General features: G+C 36.2%; 3 protein-coding genes across 4 annotated transcripts; all 3 read right to left on the bottom strand.

Moving 5' to 3' along the window:
* Positions 1-232: 232 nt before the first annotated feature.
* On the bottom strand, positions 233-6,414 carry hoxa10b (homeobox A10b). Its single transcript, XM_082150193.1, has 2 exons — positions 2,972-6,414; positions 233-1,510 (listed from the first exon to the last, which is right to left on the bottom strand). The coding sequence occupies exons 1-2, from the start codon at positions 3,756-3,758 to the stop codon at positions 1,233-1,235; spliced, it is 1,065 nt and encodes a 354-aa protein (XP_082006319.1). The 5' UTR covers positions 3,759-6,414; the 3' UTR covers positions 233-1,232.
* Positions 6,415-6,560: 146 nt separating this feature from the next.
* Positions 6,561-13,506, bottom strand: hoxa11b (homeobox A11b). The gene is given in 3 exon segments (XM_082150196.1): positions 6,561-7,982; positions 8,759-9,389; positions 9,391-13,506. Coding segments are annotated over 3 exon segments (1,002 nt in total). The 5' UTR covers positions 9,529-13,506; the 3' UTR covers positions 6,561-7,749.
* A 2,277-nt stretch (positions 13,507-15,783) lies between these two features.
* Positions 15,784-18,471, bottom strand: hoxa13b (homeobox A13b). 2 transcript variants are annotated; one of them, XR_014200715.1, is made up of 3 exons: positions 17,367-18,471; positions 16,251-16,634; positions 15,784-16,134 (listed from the first exon to the last, which is right to left on the bottom strand). XR_014200715.1 is itself a non-coding variant. In XM_082150197.1 (2 exons), exons 1-2 carry the CDS (start codon positions 17,989-17,991, stop codon positions 16,393-16,395), a joined length of 867 nt encoding a protein of 288 aa, XP_082006323.1. In that variant the 5' UTR covers positions 17,992-18,471; the 3' UTR covers positions 15,784-16,392. The 2 variants fall into 2 exon arrangements, 1 of the variants encoding a protein (XP_082006323.1); XM_082150197.1 differs by having other exon boundaries at positions 15,784-16,634.
* Between the last annotated feature and the right edge of the window lie 1,813 nt (positions 18,472-20,284).

Raw genomic sequence — 20,284 nt, 5'->3', positions numbered from 1 at the left:
ATGTAATTTAAGTTGAAATGAATTAAACAACTTTTTTTTATAGTTCTAATTAAACTCTTCTCAGACTTCGCCGCAACATATTTGTCTTGTTGTTGTGTTGAATCCCACTGCGAGGCAATTAAGACAGTTTCGTGTTGTGGGGATGTAAAATAGAGCCCAACAACATGAAACTACCTAAATCACTCAGCAGTTGTCTTGGTTTCTTGCTTGAGGAGATAAGAAGGCAACGATGTATTTTTATCTATTTATTTTATCGACATTGTGTGTTGCACAAACAAATAAATACAATAAAATGTGGGGGTTTTTTGTTTGTTTTTTTGCCCAAACTGCTGTGATGCATAATTTATTTATTTTTTTACTTTTCATGGAATATTCCCTTGTATTTAAATTGGATTAAAATAATCTGAATGTCGACAGAAGTAGATTTGTCACAGGAATAGGAATGATTGGAATAATAATTTTTGTGTGACTCTTCACGGGACCAGTACTGTAGAGGAAATAATATAAATCATTTAATTTTACAGTCAGTAAAATTGCAGTCATCACTACTCCATTACAAATCCCCGTTATAAAGAAAATCAAGAGTGTTTCAAAGAATCGTTTAAAAGTAGGCTATCAGTTTTACGTACATGCCTTTATTTATTTTCTGTCACGTATGAATAATTAATTTACATCTGAGTCCAGCCTGTGTTTTCAGAAAGATTGTACCTTTCAATCCTGTTAAAACAATATAGGAAGTCCCGTCATGTTTATAACTATACAAGTTTCTAAGAACTGGACTTATGCCTAGAACAGCAAATAGGTTACATGACAAGGTCGTACTTAAGAAGAAACGTATTGTTATTATTTAAAATGGTTCCATAATACTTATTATTATTACAACATGCAAATATCGCAATTATATACAATAAATGTACAATATAGTCTGAATGCTATGTACAATGAACACCTTCAGCATATATTTTCCTCTCTTGCTTTTACAGTGAAGTCTTGACAGTTTATAAATAACCATGACATGTTATGACGACTGGGATCAAATAAAATTATACATAAACAGATAAAAACGTCAACAGTATACGACACACAATAAGTTATCAATAGTATCTTGCACCAAGTCATTTATGCACACACACACACACACACACACACACACACCTACGGAGACGGTTTGTTGTATGGCACTGCAGCTGATGGAGGAGGAGGGCGCCAGAGATCTATAAAGCGAAGAGGCTTCATGTAAAACTGAAGTTGGTCGACAACTCTCGGATTCTGTTTTCTCGACTCATTTTCTTCAGCTTCATCCGTCGGTTCTGAAACCAGATTTTGACTTGTCTGTCCGTGAGGTGAACACTGCGGCTGATCTCGAGGCGACGCTCTCGTGTCAAGTACATGTTGAAGAGGAACTCTTTCTCCAGCTCTAGTGTCTGGTGTTTGGTGTAGGGGCATCGCTTCTTGCGGCCACTCTTCGCAGTCAGCCAGTTAGCTGTACTCTCACTTTTGGAATCTCCTGCTGGAAATGGGAGGAAAATATTAGCCCCCATTCCACAACACTTTATAGACTCAATACGCCTAATTAATGACTAAAGGGGAACACTTTATTTTACAGTGGCATTGTTACATATGTTACATGTAGATACTATAGCAATAACTATAAATTATGCATAATTACATGCAACTTACCCTAACCCCACTGTAACAAAAGTTGCAGCATTACATTTTTAAGTACAATCAACTTGGATGTTTAAGTCATTTCAACTTAAATTACATTAAACTGACTTTAAAAATGAGTTGAAAATTGCTTAACTTATTTGATGAGTTAAAGCAATGTGAAAAAAATGGTCATAACTTATTAAACAGAATTTTACAGTGTACATGCAGTTGCTTAATATTACTCAGAACTTAAATGTATAATTACAGTGTAACAAAGACACCTTAGTAATAACACCGACTAAAGTGACAAAATCCATAAAATAATTACACATCAAGTATACATTCTGTTCAGCAGTTGCATATTAGTACTTGCGTAAATATGTTCTTCTTACATTAATGTTTTAATGTAAATTATGACCCTTGTGAGATGATTGCGTGTAGCCATATCAATAATATTGGCGTGCGATTTATTAATTCAGTTTTTTTTTACTATTATCTGAAAGTTAAATTCGATTTTTTTAAAATCGATATTTCGTTTTTGTTTGTTAGAACAATTGCCTTATAAAGGCACTGATGACGACGCTTTATCGGTCGTTTCTTGTGGAAAGATTAGAAGTACAAAAATTTATATTTTTTTTTGTTCACGGGCAGTGTAACTAAACAAACTCGCCACATATGCATCTAGATTTTTTTAGATGATCTCACCAGATCTCATGTTGTCACAACAGCATAATGAAAAACAGGCTTGCTAAATACACACTGAAATGGGGATAGTCCATGGGTCCTGACTCGTGAGCAATAGGCCCTATTTGCTTTTTGAATGTTTAATGTGATCGTTTAAAAAAATTGAGATACATTTAGGAAACTGAAGCACAGTTTTGCGTTTGACACAAAGGAATATATTGCCATGTGAATGTGTGTGAACATATTAATAAAATGTGCACTTTTATTAAATTATATATATTGAGCAATATGTTTTAAATGGTCTGTATGCTATTAAAAACAAGAAGAAAAAAAATCTAAGTGCATTGCATTTGTCTCGAAGGAATGTTATGTGTAAAGGATACAGACACAAGCTGAATTGGTTTGGGCGTGCTGCACCTCCTCCGAAATGTATTTCTAAATGAGAAGAATCTCCCACATTATTATGCTTACTAAACTTGGCTTATGGGGTGTTTAAAATAAAAAAAATATTACTGTATATGGAATCTACAAAAAACAAAGCCATATATTTATCGCGCGCAAGGGCGTTAATGTTTCCATACGCGCCCAAATGACGTCCAAAATCCTTTGGACTTTAAGACTGGCCAACAAAACTAACCTTTAGTAACAGTGACCGCCTTCTCCGGGCTGTCCGGTGGCTCGGGAGATGAAGCGGTGCCAGTGGACCCCCTTAGCTCCTTGTTTCTTCCCGGGGCACATGGTGCGCATGCGGGGGGTTCTTCGCTCTCTTCCCGGCTCGCTTCTGCTGCTATGGCTGAAAGAGAGCTGTCAAATCGGCTCGAGCGTTGAGCAGCAGCAGCAGCAGCAGCAGCAAGATGAGTCGATATAGACTGGTTGTCTGGAAAACCTTTTGATGTGCTGCAAGTCTGAGATAGACGGAAGTAACCGGGCACCGGAACACAGCCGTTATTGTTGCTAGATGGACATGAGTTCGGTGTCAGCCGCGAGTACGATATATCCTCTGTAACCGTGTCTTTTGGACACTTCTCAGACTCGTATAAGCAGTAAGAGTTTTCCTCTTTTATGGTGGGCGAGAACGAGCGTGGGGTGATTTGGTTGTTAGGCTGTTCAATGCGACAGGACCTCGACGTCTCCAGCCATGTTTCCATGCCTTGATATGGCCCACATGTAGCAGGTACTACATTTTGCGAATTGCCCTCGTTCCGTTTGAGTCCAGAAAAATAGCCACAGTTCGACAGTCCATAAGAATACTCTGAGGTCGGCTGCAAGTAGACTCCGCTGTTTTGGTAGTAGTGTCCACTTCCCTCGGCCCTTCCGTGGATCAAGGAGTCTACCAGAAACGAGTTTCCAGATGGACTATCGGAGCATGACATCTTTGTGGTAAAATTTGACGGTGGAAGAAGATTGCCCTTTCTGGATGACATTTCTTGTGCAAAACATGCTGAATATAATTACTGATAACTATACAACTCGGTGTGAGCTAACAGCCAATTAAATCGCAACGAGCACCGATGACTCCTCCCTCTGTGCGCGCACGTAACCCTTGTGTCCCATATCTTTTTCAAGCTACTTGATTTTTTTAAAAGTCAAATCAACATTAACCTGATCACTCGTTTTTCGGAAAGTATAAGCGAATAAAAACAGAATTTAACTTGAACAGCATTATGTTTACGACCACTGACTTCGTTAACACTGACATTGCCGCTGAGCCTTGCGAGCCACGTATAAAACCAAAAAGCAACAAGGTATCGAAAAGGAGATCAAGTGCTAAAATTGTAAACCTTTATGATACACTGTAATTGCCCCAACAGTCCTTTAAGCACATAAACAGTGAGTTACAGACTGCTCTTCTGGTTTTCATGCACGCGGTGGGGCAAAACAATTTATTTACACTCAAGTTCAAAACGAGAGGAAACACTCAATGTGGCGGATGTGGATTTCCATAGAATATTATAAACATTTAGCATGTGATCATCTTAAAGCTACATATAGGCCTATTTAAGCTTTATAATTACAATGCTGTTATGAGTCACATAATGTAAAAGGTATAATAACCTTCATAAGACAAATCTAACCACAAACCCATGGCATTTAAATGATTTACGGATAGCAATTTTAACGCAATTGTTGAATGTGATTCACCTATGCCTATTTTTGACGCTCAGGGGATATTTCCATCTGAAAAGCAGCCTGGGTGTATGATGTCTGCAGTTGTAGGCTATGTAATTTAATTTGCATTTAATTACAGGAAATACTATTACAATTTTTTTCTCTCAGATTTTAGTTACTTTCTTTTTTTTCTGTCTATGCGGCTGAATCTTTATCTCTGAACTTTTCTTTCCAGCGGTTTTTAAATGGGCTACTCTGATATTCCTACAGAGATCCACAAATAGGCATTGCTCTTTAATTAACATTAAAATTGAAATTAACATAGCCTATTACTGATAACAAGATGACCATTAACATGCGCTTTTAAAAAGTGACTAAATAGAACAATTGGAGGACTCGAGTCGAAAGAACCATTTAAAAAAAAAAAAAATGGGACACCAATATAAAGAAATAAACTAATTTAACGAACTAATTTTCTTGATAGTTAAGTTGTTCCTGCTCCAATAATCATGTTTTGAATCACATTGTGGAATCTTAACGAGTGACAATGTCACCATAAGAGACATGCTTTTTATTGCCTAAAAAAATAAATAATTATTATTTGAAAGTTTCTTTTCGGCTACTTTGAGAGATTAATTTTAACGATTGGAATAGGCTACATTTATTTAGATTACATTTATTACATTATATTTATTTAGGTTATGCTTTATGCGTCATCAAATCAACGGGCATTGTTTTAAAAGGCAACGTAATTGTATATTAATTAGCCAATAAAAACGAATAAAGAGATAATAAAGAGAATTTTTTTTAAATTATTTAACACATAAAAAAATCAGCAAAAGACGTATTTTTATATTGCTTAGGAAACATTTTGGAATACAAAAACTATAGTCCATCAAGGTTAGGCCATCAAGAATCAAAACAAGTCTACAATTTCTCAAAATTAGACTACTTTAAAAAAAGAAAAGCTCTGATAGGCTAACTATCAGGAACAAACAAACATTTTCGCACTAATACAACTAGTTACTACTTTCTTTCTTTTTTAATTAAGGTTTTTTAATCATTCAACTTTACATGTAGGCTACGTTTGGAACATTATTGTGTTACTGTTATCTAAAAAATAATAATAAATGCAATTCTGACAACAACAAAAAATCTAAATGGTTGCTTGGCTATATTTACCTGAAACAGCGTCTTGTATAGTCACGAAGATGTTGTCCTTTGCCCGCACACAAAGTAAACATGTTTCAGCAGGGATTTTAGATACCCGGCAATGACATTGATCTAAAGTGCGCCACCCAGTGTACATGAAGTGTATCGTCGGCGCTGCGAAATAGTGAACAATCCAGTCGTGGTTCCATGATGGGACACTGAGACAAATGATGGCGGAAAAGTCCGTGAACACAAGCTTTCAATGGTTCCAGGCGTTGTTTTCTAGCTCTTAGTCACAGTTAATAACCTTGGTTCTCAGACGGTTTATGGCACCTCGCTCCAATTCTACAAATGCTCCAGACTAAGACTGGTTTTATGGCCGAGTTGCTGCAGCAACGGGGGGATGTGCCGTAATTATAGAGCGAAATTCCATCGAGCCTCAAAGGATGCGCAAACCGTCAGGGTCATCGCGTAAAACAGTCCTTATTATCTTATGGTCGCCCAGGCTCGCCCTGGTTTATTAGACTTCCGAGTGGCATAAGCCATATCATATTTGTGACCCTCTCGCACTGGATCACAGGGAAACTGTAAAATTATGAAGTAACAAGAGACTTTTCATTGTTGTTGTTGTGTTTTTTTTTTTTCATGCTCAAGACAAAATAACTTTCCTTTAATTCTCAAGAAGGTTTGAGATGTTAGCTATACATGCTTTCAAAACTGCAATATAATATGAAGACTTAGGCCTATCTGGATGGTCGACATCTATAGAACAATTTGTTGAAAGGCCATTTGATTCATGGAAACATACACAGCCATGTTTTTTGGGCAGTTCCGTAATGGATACTAGGCATTAATAACAGCAAACACTTGATCCTTGAATCAAAGAAAACGCGTGGAGGCAATATAACGCAAGATCCATCAAACATTTGATACCGCTCCAGGAAAAAGAGAGAAAACACGAGATATTTCAAGAGACTGATTTATATAACACTGAAGAGACGTCATAAACATGAGAGATTATTGTGAACATGAATGAGCTCCTGCAACATTGATATATATATTTGTTCACACGTTTTAAAGAAAAAGGTGGAGAAAATACAGAATTAAAATACAATTGAGGTTCGGGGTTTCAGAGGGACTCAAGCATTGTCCGTGCTGGTTCAGTTATTGCTTTTGCCTTAAATGCCCAATGTCTGTTGAAAAATAAATAAGAATTCTGCTCTTTTTTTTTTTTTTGGACATTTTTGAACACAAGTGTTGTTAAGTGACCCGATTTTACTGGAGAATGCGCAGTAAGACGAGTAATATCAAATATACACTTTAAGTTAACACAATTCAAGTATAAGAGAATATAGCGCGCATTATGCATTTAGATCACAATCAGCTCATGAAATATGCGTCATTCAATGAGAAAATCTTTTTTTGTCTAATAATGTAGGCCTATAAAACACAAGGAACAGTATTTAACGGTAACACTTTATAATAAGGTTTCACTATAGTTAACATGAACTAAGAATGTACTGCACTTCTTATTAATCTATAAGCATTTACTCAGCAACTATCAGCACTTACTAATACATTATTAAAATCAAATGTTTTTCTTAATGCACTGTGAACTAACATGAACAAACAAGGAACGACTGTATTTTTATAATTAACAAAGATTAATAAATACTGTAACAAATGTATTGTTCATCGTTAATTCGTGTTAGTTAATGCACTAAGTAATGTTAACAAATGAGACCTTATTGTAAAGTGTTACCTATTTAACAGATTGAAAACACCTTCATGTCCACTAGTATTTATATCTCGCCCTCCCAAACATTTTTTCCATCTAAACAGATTTCAAGCATATACTTACTGCTATATGACACATATGTAAAAACTACACATCTTGGTCAGATAATAAAAATAATAATAATAACAATAATATCAAAAACAAAATCCCTGTAAACTGAATAGTCACTTAACTGAAAAAAATGAAACATCATAATAATAGTTTTAAATTCAAACGGTAAAGATTACAGAGAATATAAATGCATGTTTATGGATGAAAAAGTCTGTCAAAGGAATAAAGGTCGCATCTCCTCTGGGATCCGGATTGTTCATCCACGAACTTGAAATTAACCATCTCGCCCTATAAATGATTTCGATCTAAAGCAAAGGGTTCGTGGTGTAATACTGCAAACGGTCTCTGTTTAGTTTTTTCTCTTTCATTCTTCTGTTTTGAAACCATATTTTGACCTGACGGTCGGTGAGGTTGAGCATTCTGGAAAGCTGTAGCCTTTTTTCTTTGTTGATGTAAACACTGAAGAAAAATTCTCTCTCCAGCTCTCTGATCTGATATTTCGTGTAAGGACATCTTTTTTTCCGTGTCTTCTGTCCATCTGAAATATAAAGAAGAAATTCAGTCAATGCCTTTGATCTTTAAATTTAAATAATTGCATAAAATAATATACAATTTAAATAAATGCTTATACATAAGAGACAATTGAATAGCTTTTAGTTAATAGGCTACACCCAAATGCCGTTTTCCCAAAATTATACACAAAACTGTTTCGGTTATCTAAATCTGACTGTATTATTATTAATAATCAGTAATAACACATTATAGTCTACATTCAGCCCTTAAATTGCTATTTTAATGAAATATCGAGTTCTACAACTATACACACACGTGTAGGCTCCTTTGATTATAATGGAGGCTTAACATTTCACCTTCTTTTCATTCACCACAAAAGTCAAATCAAATAAAAAATAATAATAACCACATAAGAAAACTTGCCTTTTAGTATTTAACATGAACTCAAGTCAGAGCAATACCAAACAAAAATGCTCTTTAAATTTCCTGACGTAAAACGTGCAGTCAGAGGCGATAAATAAGCACAGGATATCCATGATCTCTTAAATAACGCTGCATTAACAAATAGCCCGACTGTAATGAGTCTTGAAAGCATGTTTTAGAAGACTCGAAGGGAAATGGCCTATCATTCACGGCCAATTTCAATTTCGAGCACGTGATCTCGCGTTTATAACAAAGTTTTGTTAGGGTAAATATACAGGGCCCTCTGTAAACCTTATATGCTTATAAAACAGCATATAAAACCTTTAACAACAGCACGTTACATCTGAAAGTTTCTCGCGCAACTGCTTGAATACGTACTGCCGCTGCTGCCGCTGAATTTCTCTTCGTTGTTACCGGAAGATGGCTCCGGGCTGCTGGTTTCTTCACACCGCTCTGCCTCCTCTGTTCCCCGGCAACTGTCGCTGACTGAGTCCGCGGGCGGAGGAGGCGCCTTCCCGGTCGCTCTGTCCACCGGGTGCTCGCTCGGCTGGTTTTCCACGTTCCCGTACGCTGTCTCGAAAAACTGGTCAAACGCTTGGGGAAGCACTCCGTTCCTCCCTACGCTGCCATGATACACGTTGGCCGAATGGCTCGTGTTGGAGTGGTAAAGAACCGAGTTATTTTTCGATAGCATGTCCCCCAGAGTTCCAGGATTGGACAGGCAGTCCCTGTGCACCATGTCCTCGGTCGCGTAGCAGTGTGGCAGATTGCCCCTGGAGTGCCACTTACTGGACGTGTCAATTGCATAGTCCCTGAAAGACACTTCTCTAACGCTCTGAACTTGTGGCAAACTGGACGTGGAGTATGAGTATGTCATGGGGCATGAAGACGGGGTCTGGGGCAGAAAAGGAGGAAGGCTGGAAAATTCCGTCCCAGACACGTAATAAGTACAGCCGGGCAAATACATGTTAGACCCAACGGGTACCCGCTCATCAAAATCCATCATGACACTTGGTTGGGCACGCCACAACCATAGCACTGCCTCGCATCGTCGTACAGAACTGCTTCAGCTTCAGTGGCTTTGAAGCAGATCCGCCGAGCAGAAATTTTTGAGACGTGAGCTGACGTGGAGATCCATCTCCATCCATTCCAGAGAGCGCCAGTCATGTGACCAAGGGCAGAAATTGACATGTACCTCTTAGAATATTGTATGCCAACATGTGCAGATGTTCAAGTCGTGGAGTGAGCGATACTTTAATTGATGAACGTGTGCATGCAGTGGACCACAGTTGGTTATGTTGACGCTTTGGATTGCTGGAGAAACCCATCCGCTTGCTTAACAGCCAACGCGCCTTACTAAACATCACCATGGCTTCTCATGTTTATGGATTTGTTCTATTGTCTCAGACATCTCATTTCGCTGTAACTCTCTCTCTCTTACTGTATAGGCTCTTAAAAATAAAGATTCCAGGAATTTCGCAGCGATGTGTACAATTTGAACTCGCAAGTGAGGTTCTTGTTAATTGAGAGTTGCATGTAATAAACTAAAGCGAACATAATGGTATGGATGTGTGGGGGGAAATAAAACAGAATTACGTTATGTGTTTCGTATATTTGCATTTCTTTCACAATAGTTAGTTCAGAACATTAAATATCCTTCGACCAATTTGCTCAAGAATACATTACGCTTTTACTCATTTGAAGCCCTTCTGAGGTTTTGCTATATTTGGACATTTAGATAATATTGAAGCAATATAAAGGATTTTTTTTTTTTTTTTTACAAAAGGCGATTTTGGATGAGCATGATAGTATTATTTATAATCACACTGTTCGAAATAAAGGTTCCAAAAGGGTTTTTCGCACAGATTCAATAAAATAAAAATGTTTGGTTCCCCAAATCACTTTTCAGTGAACAGATCTTAAACAAACGTTTTTATTTTTTTAGTGTGAAGAACTTTCTAAAAATACAAACAGCCTTTTATAAAGAACCTTCTGTGGAGTGGAAAGAGTGCATGGATGTTAAAGGTTCTTCATGGAACAATCAATGCCATTAAATAACCTTATTTTTAAGATACCTTTAAGATACCTTTACTTTTAAGAGTGCTGCATACAATTGCAATTCATTTAGATAGTTTTAGTATTAATAATATGAGTTCTAATTTTGACTGCAGAATCCGGCTATTTAATTAATTACATAATATGAATAGTACACGTTCTTGTACAATACTTGTTTTGATTTGGTTCAAACCTATACATAAATTAGCTAAATGTTTTTTTTTTTGTGCTTTTTTATTTAATAATTTTTTCACATATCTACAGTATTTATTCAAGAACACAGTCTATAATAAGGGTGCATTTGCGTTCTCCTGTGCAGAATTCATAAAGCGTTTTACGCTTGCCAAAAAAAAAATCTTTTAAGGTGGCCTGGCTGTAGTCTGTGTATAAGGCAAGACAAAGGCAGAATTTGCCTGGGTTGGGCACCAAAGTCATGCAGTGAAGCGGCTTGAAACCACAGTTGAGGCCCATTAAGTTTTAGCTTAGGACCCCCTTAGAATTACTTTGGATTAAACCATGAACAAGATCCGAAAATCTCAAAATACATACATTTATGAAGAAATAAAATAAAAAGAGAAGCCTGTAAAGCGATTGTATGTGTTAAACAACGAAAATGCGCTCTTTGTGAGATTAGAATGGTTTGCATTTTCCCTTATTGTCAACGCTGATATCGTTGGTATTATAGCTTTTAATGAGTAATCTTGTGCTGGGAGGCAACAAAAACTAAAACCAGTCCAAGACAGACGTGGTTTTATGGTGCTTTTGGTATCTTCCTCCAGCCATTGTCAGCTCAGACAAGCCATGGCCGTCGGAGAGTGATCATGAGACGCCACCTACTTGGAATTCGTGAACTTCAATGAGACCTGAAGTCACGGGTAACAGTATATTAAAGGGAGACAACGGTCCCGTGCGTTGTATCGGGTGAGAGTCCTATTTTTAGCTTCTTCCAGGCTTAAATCCACAATAACAAATGCAAGTGTTCATCGAAGGTGATCATGCATGTCTCGGTCAGTAACAATAATCGTGCTATGTTTAGAGTTAAAATAGAAGATGCCGTTCAGTGTAGCGTTGCTGACCAGGCCCAGGACTGGCTCTATATGACTCCACAAAGAAATAATTGAAACTTTACATTGCGTTTTGGCTTATTTGAGAGTGTGTGAGCAAGACATTAAGGGTGATGGTCACTTCCACATAGTAAGTGGTAGTTTGCAAATATAGCCCAAACAGCGCCCCGGATGAGGTTTGAGGGTTTCCACGAGTATAGGCTTAATTGTATTGCACGGAGCTTTGGCATTTTCTTCAGCATTGTTTTTGACTCTGAAAGGAATTAGGCAAATGACCGATAAACTTAACTTTTCGCACTGGATCAAGTTAGCACTTCTTTCTTGAGAGGCACAGTATTGGTACAGTCCAAGCCAATTTGTCATCACTTCTACTCAGAACTAATTAAATTTGGTCTGTGTTCGACTCAATCCACTTTGAAAAGCTGTGGTTTTGGATTTTTTAACAACCCAAGTCTCCTCTGAAAATTGTAAATCGTTCAATTGTCGTGTAAAAGCGCGGTAAAGCTCGCGCAAAATCCTATTTTGCGAATGCAATGAATTTCACAACACTATTTTCAATTCAATGCATTTAAAGAAATGTAGATTTGGCTATTTACCTTACAAAGTTCTATAAATTGGAATAATGAAATTATGTTCTTATGTTGAATGACGTCTAGACACCTTGAGAATGCGTTTTAATTTAAATTAAATGGAATGCCATATTATTATAAACGTGCCATTATATAACAAAATCATTTAAAATATTTTTAGTAGCAAGAGTCTGTTTTTCAAAAAGAATGCATTCAATGAATTCAATATTGGAAATGCTATTTTATTTTGTAATTAAGATTAAAAAAGAAACGACAATGTGTCATTTTGATGTGAAAATGTGATCTTACTGTCCTTTCGCTTTGGTGCATTTACTTAGCACAGATTGTTTTGTCGCATGCAGTTTAGGGCCCACTTTTAATATTTCCATAGGAATGACGTAAGATATAGGCTTGAAAATGTATGCTCTAAAATGCCCTGTGTCTTTATACGTTTTTGGCCTAGGTGATTTCTGTGAAATTTTAAAAATATAGAAGAAAATAACCCCATGTTTTTGCTTTCTGATTCCCGTCACATTGGCTGATGAAGGTTGGTAACGAGTGAACGTAAACCCAACCTTTGCCTTGCACTTGCACGGTAAAGTTTGGTGAGTGTCGACGTTGATGTCACGCTGACCTGCATGGGAAACAACAGTTTTACAGGGGACCAAATTTATCAGAAGTGCAGACCTGTATAGAAAACAAACAAGGGAAATAAATCTGTGTCTGAATATGTTGATATGAACAGCTTTAATGCGCCCTTCACTGGGAGGAAAATGCGATAAAAACGCATATTAAAAAGTATTAAAAAAGCACACTTTCGTCTAATTTATGTTATTGAAACATATCTAAATATTAATTAGGGAAAAGGCGCGTTTCATAAATAAATGTTAGTATCAGTAGGAATATCAGAATTTATAGTTTAGTAAAACATATTTTATAAAACATTTTAGTTTAGTAAACGCTTTGTTCGGTCATCATAATTTTATTTTTTTTAAAAACTAACATTTTGCGTGTGCACAAGTGCACAAATTATGAAACTTTCAAAGCTGAATTACAATTTATAATTTGGTGTGCACCAAAGACTTGCTCATGCCCATATAAGTCAGACGTATATGAGGTGTTTTTCAGAATAATTAATTGTATGATTTATTTGTAAACATTAGGCTATATTTAGGCTATTTCTATTTCGCCTATGCTATAGGCCTGCAGAAATTAGCCTATTAGACAAGCACCTAACGCTGAAATGCTTTGGATGAGAAATGGAAGAGCTTTGTTGTCGTTGTTGCTTGTTTCTTTCAGTAGGCCTATGCATTACGGTTTCACATCTTAACGTGTGTGTTGGCATCATCCTACATTATCCTATATTTGTAAAACGAATATAGCCATATCCAAAAGTAGGCTGTATAAACACCAGCCATTTTCTTTCGATAAGCTGAAGTCAATCAGCATCTGAATTCAATTTACACAGACCATCCCCAATGTTGAGAAGTAGCCTATACTGGTTTAGGCCTACTAAAATGAATTTTTTTTCAGTGCCTTTGGGTGGCAGCACAGTCTAAATTGAAATGTCCTTTGATACACTGAAACGCAAATTGTAAATCCCGTCCATATGAACTCCTCTCCACACTTTCCGAATGCTCAGACGTTTTTCAAGACCGCAGCTCATTGGCTGCCTTCAGATCCCACAAATAGATTCTATGATCATTTATTTGCGACTATTCAGAAGCCTTCATACTGTGATATAGGCTACGAATTACTTGGGACATAACGACAAATTGCATAACGAATCTAAATGTAGAGTTGTTGTTATTTAATGCATTTCTAGAATACAATAAAATCAAGGATCAGTTGTTAATGAAACATATTAACGATTAAATGTATCAGCTTATTTGAAATGCAATTGTATCAGCTCTGTAACAAGCGCAAAGAAGTTGATGATAAGTCAAAATACTTCCGAAATAATAATATTTTTAAAAAGTTGTGTATAAATTAACTGCTGCTGCCGTTTTTGCAGAATAAAAATGTTGGCGGTGAAACATTGATACACGGTGTGACTTAATTAATTTCGAGAATGCAAAGATAAAAAGCCAAATACACAAAAATAAACTGGATTATTTATTATTGCATTTAATTTCTGGTGTGTGTGTGTCAGTATTTTATTCTTATTGATGTCTTGGTGGCTTTGGTTTGCATTTAACCTGAGCAATTGGCATATAGAGTTTGTATTTGAAAATAGATTTATTGGGCAATCTTTAATATGTCTAAAGTTCCTAAAAATATATATATTTGAAAAGACTGTCAGAAATGAATAAATTTGAAACGGGAAATGTTATGTCACTAATCATTTTATTCAGTTCACATCTGATCGGAAATACACGTGTGTTTATTCATTTTCTTCTTTTTTATGTGTCATTTGGTTTTCTCTAATTTGTGGAAGCTGATTTCAACGGAACTTATAGCCTATTTATTATTTACGTACCGGTCGGTATCTATTTATTTATTTGCTTGTTCTTTTTTGGTTTGTTTTAAAATGATGTCTATATAACATTGTATGTATAAATATTTGTTAGTTGGAATTCTAGAAGTACTCAATTAAAACCTTAATTTGTAATTTTGTTGTGGAAAACAATATGCCTACCTCAGAGTGACTCCAAAGGCTAAATTGGGAGTCTTTTTAGCTGTATTTGGCTAAATTGAGCATTGTGTGAAAAATATTATAGCTATAGGCAACCACCAATATCAGACATTCTCTGTCTTATGCCTTTTACTCACTTCTTTCTCCTTCAGATTTTTATTTTTGACAATGTTATTCATATTAAAGTAGCTTAATTTGCATGGTGTAAGAAAAAAACACACACAAAACACCGACACAAACATACTGTGATATTACCCCACTTTACCTGTTTTTGGAATCCGAGTCACTCATCTTCAAGTCTTTAACAAAGAAAAAATTAATAGGTTTTCTGTAGCTTAAAACCCGGTTCTTGACTCAATTTTGAAGAGCGCTTCATGCCATAAAGGTTCTATATATAAGGATAAATGTCTTAAATGATTGAATAATACTTTCATGTTTAATTATTTCGATTATTTTCTAGTGATAAAAAATGTGCCTATTTTTACGATCTGTTTAATTCATAAAATGTAATTTAATCTAAATTAATTAATTTAAACTAAATCCACTAAAATATATCATGATGAGAACCACTAAAAGGTTATAGCTAGCCTTTATGAAGCGCCTGACAGAATCTATAGAACCTTTCTTAAGTGTGTAGAATCTGATGACTGAAAATACGGAAAAAATAGTATTATAACTTTTCGGTGCTTTGCTAACTAACTCAAACACATAAACCTAGTATTCGTAGATTTCAGATCTCGAATACTTACTTCTATGAGGAACAATGACCCACTTGCAGGAAGTCAAGGCAAATGCATATGTGTGCCACTAGATGGCAGCACTGTTACGCGGATGGAAAAGGGTTATAAAAAATAATAAAAAAAACACTTCTCAGGGATTTGGAGAAAGACAACAATATGATATCACAGCCATTATTCACTCATTCGTATTAGCAGCTGATTCTTCTTTTTGCTCATTACTTCCTGGAAATAGAATAAGCTTTATAAATATCTACATTCAAAATAAATAGATATTATTATGTTTATGTTAAACATTTTGGCAAAAAAGTTGACATTCGGAATAATTATCAAGATACAAATATTGAAATACATCACTTAAAATGGGGAGTTTTATTTGCATAGAGTCTGCAGTAACACGTGCGACTTTGTATATTTCGCAGGTGCATGAAAGCGACTTTTTATTTACAAATGTGCGCATGGGGTTCAAAAAAAAAGAAAAGAAAAGCTCGAAACAGTCTTGGGGTAAATTTAGTGTACAGTTAGCGTAGCATGCATATCCAAAGTCTGAAACGTTGAGTTGTTTTGATGGAAACGTGATGTGTAAAAATCGAAATAAAAAATAGGCCTACACGAATTGCCATGGTTTTGTCTGTTTACTTCACTGATTTTCTTTCACTGTGTTGAGTTGAATTTACAATCCTCCCACGTGTTTCTGTCAAAGACAAAGATTAAAAAGAATAAAAAAAATCAATTGGTGAATATGGGTATATTGTTCTTGAGCAGTAACTTTGCTTAAACAATGTCTGTGATTGGCAATATGTAGCCTACACATTATTTTCCCTCCTGCGCATCTCCGCATAATCTCGTGACGTGGAACAGATGATGGAATGGATTTCAGAATAAATAATGTTGAAGGTCCTTCCATTTATACCCCTTTGGTATTTCAGTTTTACATTTTTTTTTCCAGAGCTTAACTGATGGCCTTGTACTTGTTGACCACTTTCTTCTCTTTCACCCGCCTGTTTTGAAACCAGATGGTAACTTGTCGCTCGGTCAGGTTTGTGTGAGCAGATATCCTTCTTCGTTTGTCCTTAGTGATGAATTTATTTGTGGCATATTCTCGTTCTAGTTCCTTCAATTGAACCTTGGTGTAGGGAACCCGCTTCTTTCTCCCTCGACGCACTGACGCTCCATCGGTACCTGACACAGTATCTAGGGGTCAGAATCAGATCAAAACCAAAATAAGGTTGCTTGCAAAAGCAGTATAAGTGTCAAATAATACAGCATATAATAAAAAATAAAATAAAAACATTGATATATGTCTCCAAGGCAGTGCAACCAAAAAAAAATGCCTCAAGTAAAACATGCACAAATAAAAAAATAACATAGCCTAAATTAAAAAAATAACTATTTGCAATCATGAAAAGTGGTGGGCATAACCTATAGAAATTGTAGACCATTTGTACTTTTTAGATTAATAATTTCTAGTAAGCTCCTGTTTTAATTGATTAGAATCTTCCTTTTCCTAAAATGCTGGATTGTTCAACCCATGTTTGTGTCAAATATGGACAAACCTAACCGTTGGTTAAACATTTTTAATTAAATTTGTAAACCCAATGGTTGGGTTTGTCCATATTTGACCCAAACATGGGTTTAAACAATCCAGCATTTTTAACAGTGTAAGTCTAGTAAAGCTCCAGTTTACACTGTAAAAAATTATATGATCAAGAAGTTATAACAACATATATTTTTACATTGCTTTAACTCATAAAAATAAGTTAAGCAAATTTCAACTTTGTTATACGAGATTCAACTAATTTTTAAGTCAGTTTAATGTAATTAAGTTGAAATGACTTAAACATCCAAGTTGATTGTACTTAAAAAAAAATTGAAGGCAGCAACTTTTCCCCCTCTCATAATAAAGCAGAAGTGCAGCATTTTTACCTTGGATGGACGATTTCCATAAGGTTGTTGACTGTGTTTGGTCTTTCGGGCAGTACACCGGACTACTCCACCCGTTCGTGATAGCCCAGGGCTGGTAGGTCTCAACAGGCAGAAGAGACTCGTGTCTCGGTTCCGCAGGGCTGCTCAGCGCAGGTACGACTGGCACGTCGAGATAACTCGGTACAGGCTGGTAAGGGCCAGACGAGTAACCCTGGTAGAAGGCAAATTCCTTAGCACGAGAAGGGAACTCCTCTCCAGAAACAGACGTGTCCATGTATTTTTCCCCATAGGAGGTGGGCTGCGGACAGGACTTGGGCATCCTACACGGGTAGTAGCTGCCGCCAAAATATCCATAGGGCAAAGACGCACTGGGAGAATTCTGCACGGCCGAACACGGACTGCATTGTTTGACAGGTTCTCCCATGCCCGACCCTGGCACCTCACTCGACGAGTATGTGCTCGGGGCCAAAGAAGACGGGTGGGCAATAAGATTCCTGCACTGATTTGCAGCAAAATTGCCTCCCACAAATCCTTCCATGTTTTTGCTCATATCATCCAAGCCGTTGTCATAGAGAAACATCACCGGGTCAATCCAGCGGGAATGGAGGAGTAAAGACGCTGTCATAGCACGCCCTACATGGAGCCTAGCAGCTCTTTTAGAATTCCCCAAGACTGAAAGAGAAGCAGTGGATCAGTGGAGTAACAGATACCCATGCGTCCCGTGTGCGTCAAGATCCGACTATTATTGGACGAGCGGAGGCACGTGATATGCAAAGAGGCTGATAAACGTCTAAACTGGAGATAACGCCGATCTAGCAAGACATACATACTGCACTGAACTGAAACAAAGTGGAGGGATTTGGTCAAAAATACCTATAAAGATTCTGATGATAAGCTTTATCCTAAAGAGGAAACCAAGTGGCTTTCCATTGCGCAATGGCACTACATTTTACGCACCTTCATATATAACTATTTTAACAGTAAGATTATTGCAAATTCGTAAATATCATATTTTCATATGGGCTACTGTTAAAATACAGTTAACAGTAGGCTAATGAAAAAGACAACGCGGATCGTTTTTCTAGTTGGTGCGTTTCAATCCCCATATATTTTGTAGTAACATGCCTGCAACTGTTTTGGTTTATTAAGCTATTATTATTATTTTAGAAAAACTATCATTTCTTCAGTCTAATTTTTTGTCTTCCAAAAATATTGATCACGCAAATTTAACAAGGAACAGAAAAAAGACTTAAAGTGGCTATTTTCTTTCTTTCTTTTTTGCACCGCTGCAGGGAACCATCTCTGTAACGCCATCGACTATTTCGAGCCCATGAAATTGTCAAAAAACAAATCACACTTTATGAAAATGACCACCAGTTTATTACTCTATACGGCTAGAAATCCAGCCCACAATTTGGCAAGCCTCGTTTACATATGAGTTACACACGGCTGGAGGCCAAGGTCAAGTTGAAAGTTGCAGTCTAGCCAAGGCCCTTGTTGTCACTGAAGGCTAGACCGTCTGGCAGGAAACGACCATCTACGGGTAAATTGTAAACAGGAGCACACAGGTATTACAGTGCTTGTGTTGTGATGCCACAGATTCAGCATTAGCGTCTCTTGATCAATGTTTCCATTACAGTTCTGGTTATTTGTTGGCACAGAGGTCTGGCACTGCTGGAATTAAATAGCGAGAAGCTATAAAGAGAGGCAATATTCAGGCTTCGTATTATATTATTGCTATTCACTGTAAAGAATAATAATAATTATTATTATTTTAAGTTGCTGCTTAATTTTTTAAGTAGCCTACAATCAACTTGGATGTTTGTCATTTCAACTTAAATGATATTAAACTGACTTAAAATGAGATGAATCTTCTATAACATAAAAAAGTAACAAATTGAGTCAAAGCAATGTAAAAACGTATGTTGTCATAACTTATTAATAATATATTTTTTTACAGTGTTGTTATTATTACACTATTTTTTTTAATACCTAAATATGTAAGTACAATCAAATTGGGTGTTTAAGTCATTTCCACTTGAATTACATTAAACTGACTTTAAAAATACGAGTTGAATAATTTATTTTTAAAAAGTGATAAACTTATTTTGAGTTAAAGTAATGTTAAAACTTTTACAGTGTGTGCTGTTATCATCATAGTAGGAGACTATTATTATTATTATTATAATTACTGTTATATTATATATTGTTACCTCAATAAAAATGATATAAAAATCCCATAGGATTCATTATCAGTCTTATTTCATTTATTTAAGTCTATTTTCAAATCAGTTTTCTTCTTAAATTAGCACACGGTGAGCGACTTTGTGAGAAGGCCTAGCCTATGCGAACCCAATGAGTCTAACATTTAATTTTAAACATGATACATTTAAACAGAAATTTGTAAGTTTCTTGTTGCGGTTGAATTAATAAACTCCCTTGATTTTGGAACGATCCTTTAAAATAGTTAACAAAATAGCCTAGCCTATATTTTCCACCTAATCTGAGAAACAGCGAGTCCCAATAGCTCACAAACTGTCACTTTCATGAATAATATATCAGCCTCAAGAATACTGCAGTATAGGCTACAATTACGATAGATATGGTGATTTCCTTTAACAATATAGGTACATTTAAAATTACTATTATGCATTCAGCATAGCTGTTTGTTAGATGCATAGATGAAGGATGAAAAAAAAAAAAATCTGTTCATTTTTAGTTACTGAGGGGCATCCGTTTGTATACGCTCGCTATACAGCAAAGTAAAGTACACAGGAAATAAGCTTGCTGGTGGCGTGGAAACACTGGCATGTTAGGCGCCAAGTCCCTATTTGATCTTTTTAAGGTTTCTTGAGCTATTAGCGTTCAGCGTTGTCCGACCCTCTCACAATAGCTGAACGGTGTAAAGACAAAGTCAT

The sequence above is a fragment of the Leuciscus leuciscus genome (genome assembly GCF_965113295.1).
Source record: "Leuciscus leuciscus genome assembly, chromosome: 20".
NCBI classification, from domain to species: domain Eukaryota; kingdom Metazoa; phylum Chordata; class Actinopteri; order Cypriniformes; family Leuciscidae; genus Leuciscus; species Leuciscus leuciscus.
Note: the sequence above shows the minus strand (reverse complement) of the source record. Positions and strands in the feature narration are given on the sequence as shown.